Source organism: Nelumbo lutea, chromosome 8 (genome assembly GCF_056320005.1).
Source record: "Nelumbo lutea isolate HS-2025 chromosome 8, American lotus-T2T, whole genome shotgun sequence".
Taxonomy (NCBI): Eukaryota; Viridiplantae; Streptophyta; class Magnoliopsida; order Proteales; family Nelumbonaceae; genus Nelumbo; species Nelumbo lutea.
In genome coordinates this window covers 33,470,489-33,474,115 of record NC_142691.1, presented here as the reverse complement: position 1 = coordinate 33,474,115, position 3,627 = coordinate 33,470,489, and the positions used below count along the sequence as shown (strand labels likewise).

The 3,627-nt window shown below is 37.8% G+C and overlaps 1 protein-coding gene across 1 annotated transcript; it reads right to left on the bottom strand.

The window, feature by feature from the left end:
- LOC148843755 (cytoplasmic 60S subunit biogenesis factor REI1 homolog 1-like) lies at window positions 1-3,424 on the bottom strand. The gene is made up of 5 exons (XM_088958367.1): window positions 3,099-3,424; window positions 1,025-1,585; window positions 726-895; window positions 426-644; window positions 1-327 (listed from the first exon to the last, which is right to left on the bottom strand). Exons 1-5 carry the CDS (start codon window positions 3,201-3,203, stop codon window positions 168-170), a joined length of 1,215 nt encoding a protein of 404 aa, XP_088814493.1. The 5' UTR covers window positions 3,204-3,424; the 3' UTR covers window positions 1-167.
- Between the last annotated feature and the right edge of the window lie 203 nt (window positions 3,425-3,627).

Below are 3,627 nucleotides of genomic sequence, written 5' to 3'. Positions count from 1 at the left end.
TGTCTCACGAAAACCATGCCTAAATTGTACTTGATAGGTGTATTGACACACGTATTTCAGTCATTTAGTGATCAACTGAGCAAATTTATAACCTCGAACTTCAATAAGCCATAAAAATAGGTAATAACACTACTTCCGAGAAAGGGTTCATTCAGTTCAGCCCAGGATCAATATGGGACATTCTTGGGGAGGTTCTTAATGACATTACTCTTCATTCCAATCTTTGCTTGCATTGCTTGTACCCCAGACCTATTCATCTCCCGAAGCACCTTCATCCTTACAACTTGTTCTCTGGATTGCACAGTGACCAAGCCCATGCTCCTGTACCTGCAAACAAGAATACCTCACTAGTTACTATTTGATGGTTCTTTCTCTCTATCAAGTACTGTCATTTATATCGACACAACATCAAAGTTTAAACAAACCTCGAAGCCAATGCAGCAGCAAGGGAAACATCCCTTGTTGAAGACGGTCGAGGTTTCTGGCGATAGTAGCGCATAAATTCTCGAGAACCAAGAGTTTTGATCGATATCCCATCTTCCCCTTTTCTTGTTATCACTAGCTCAGATCCACCACTTCCAAGTTCAACAGTGTTGGACATTTCATCAACAGCAACCAGCTGCTTCCCATTTGTATCCACATAACTGTTAAGGACAAACACCATTATATTATATGTCAAAACTTCTGAATAAACAATCAAACAGAAGAAAATGCAAGGAAAAAACCTGCTGATATAATCATAAAATTCCTCCAGCTCTGCTTCCTCATCATCATCCCCATCACCATAGCGCACTTTGCAATGACTTTTTGCCACCATGTGCTTCCTCACAGCTTCCAAACTGTTGAACGGATGGCACCCATCATTGCAATATAAGCACTGGAAATCTCTTTTGACCTGAAAGAAAGAGGGGCAAAAGGTCAGGTTTCAAAGCATGCAGCTGAACAACTCCAACTTTGTAAGCCAGATGGGTTAAATTAAAATAAAAAGAATTTTAAAAGCACGATGATAAAAAGCTCATAATACCTTAAGGCCAAGATAGGTAAGGAGGCCTTTGGGATCCTTTAAATACTCAATATCTGGGATGAAGAACCCATGCTGCTTGTGCATGTGTACCATGCAACTTTCTATGGTTCCATGCTTCATATCACAAATGAAGCAACAGGATGGTTCAAACTCCTCGTCCTCATCCATATCATCATCTGAGGGAGGCTCTTCCACATTCAAATGGGTCAAAGATGCTGTCGCCTCTCCAACTAAATCATCATCGGATCCAACCTCCTCCCACTCATCTCCACTTTCTTCATTGTTTACCTCCTCTTGGGGAGACTTATTTGTGACACGATTTGGGAGTGGCCTAATTATTGTATCCCCAACAATTTGATGGCCATCTGTTGTCTGGGAAGCCCGCATAATATGAGTCCGTGATTTAAGATGTTGAGCATGAGCCTTGGAGCTCCTATATGCCTTGCCACAAAGACCACAGCTGTAAAGCATGGGGGTCTCATTTAGCTTATTTTGTTCTTCGGCTAGTGCAGATTGTCTAGCTAGAAATAATGCTTCAGTTACTCCTGGAACCCCTGCAACCTGGTAAAACATATAGTGTTCATTGTGATTCCAGAGTTGTTTCATTCTCATTTTAATATTTTACAGGTGCATCTTGCATCAATTTGATGCTCCATCAATTAGGTATCAGAACCAATCCTACAAATCTAGATATTTCATGATGATGCAGATAATCTTTGTTTGTACATCTTAAGGAAGTTTGATCATTGAAATAAAGAAGATGCTCAATATCACAAGATGACTTATATATCTAGATTGTCAAAACAAGAATTCTAATCAGTAATACTTGAGAATATTTAAAGACGGGGTAGAAAAAAGATGAATTTGGGATTTCAGGTCAAAATGAATGTGCTGGGATTTTATTGGAAAGAGTTGTTTCCCACATACTCTGATGACTTGCTACGAGGATGGAACATTTGATGAGAAAGGAATGCTTATATTTTTGAAAATGTAGCATGCACAGATAAGATCATTATTAAGAAGGCTATTGGCACTTTTCTCTCCTGGGTATCTGCCACAAAGCTTTCAAAGGAGCTGCTTTTGATAACCTTTTTTTTACTGTTTATATTATTTTTTGGATCAATTTTACTGTTTATATTATCACAGTTGATAATTACTTGTATATTCATAAAAAAAAAAAAAAACTAAAAGGTTAAGGGCATATTTTTTTAACTTGTATATTATGACAGTTGATAATTGGTCTATAGACATCCTGTCTTCCTACTTTCATGCATATTGGTCTATAGACATAATCGGAATCCTTAATGCCTAATATTTCTCAATTTCCAAACTCTACCCCTTAACAAAAGAGTAGATGGATAACCGAGTAAATTTCCTAAATTAAAATCCTAAGAGATCAAAATCCCAATTTTACAAAGTCGGTTCTTTTCTTGGTGGCCTCTCTCTCACTCACGCACAGTGCCTCCCCCAATTGACCAGAGGTAGGCTGCAGAGTAAACTCTCCCTGCTTCCCTCCTTTCCCCTCATGGCCTTCTTTCCTTTCCATATTTCCACCATCTCTCCTTATCGGTGTACCGAAGAGGTTGGCTCAATCCCATCATATCAGTTATTAACGGTTCCATACAGCAAACAAATCCTTCATGCTGGGGTGATTGGCCCTCCAACCCTTATCTCCAACGTGAATTTTTCATTGTTGTTTTAATTTATAATACTTGTTCAAGATAGTTGAATTCCCATATTATATGCGGTATATAAGCAACTCAGTTAATTAAGTTTCTTCTGTTACAACCAGATTAAAATTTATTTCTTAGATGTAAAGCTTAAGAACAAACAAATAATAGAAAGAAATAGAAAATCGATCTATAAAAAAAGACAATCAGAAATTTGAGATAAAATCAAAAACACAAAAATCATCGACCAAAGGTAATTAGACAATTAAGAGAATCTCCATCAGAACTATATCCCTCAGCCACTAAACAAAGTATATCCATTTAGCCGAACGAAACATTCATTTTATAAACAGTAAACCCAATCTAAATGTTAAAAGAAAAAGCGGTAGAAATGGAAACCAAACCTTCCTCTTGAGATTGTAACGGTGCCATTCAGACTTGTAATGGAGCTTCTGCTGTAAATCGTCCCCGAATTCCTTGTTGCACGCGTTGCAGGTAAGACCTGGCATCTTCTCTATCGATTCTAAATCTAAACTATTCGATGCGAATCTCTGTTGGGTTTATTGTTCAGAGTTCGACTTCTATCTTCTGTCGAAGAGAAGGAGAGGGTTTTATTGGAGTTCTTTGGGGTGGATGGAAAAGCTTGCGACCGCTCGTAAGCAGTGATGCGGTGTGGACGACTCGACGCGAGACCATGCGGTCCATGCGGATGAACCGACGCCATGGCTTTAAAAAATCTCCCCTGAAGCGTCTGACAATTATAATAACTTCCGTAAGGTTTCATACTTTCAAATTACTAAATTATCCTTACTTTCAATATAATTCAAAATACCAGATTTCGGCTTATAGGATTCAATATATCTATGTTTTTATAGGGTAAAATTACTTTATTGTTTTGAATTTGATTTAAGGATTTTTTTAATTAAAAATGAA

Coding starts and splice junctions, on each gene's coding strand:
- LOC148843755 (XM_088958367.1), bottom strand. CDS start 3,203: ATGCCAGGTCTTACCTGCAACGCGTGCAACAAGGAATTCGGGGACGAT. Junction 645..725: donor TTTTATGATTATATCAGCAG/GTTTTTTCCTTG, acceptor TGTCCTTAACAG/TTATGTGGATACAAATGGGA. Junction 328..425: donor GCTGCTGCATTGGCTTCGAG/GTTTGTTTAAAC, acceptor TCTTGTTTGCAG/GTACAGGAGCATGGGCTTGG.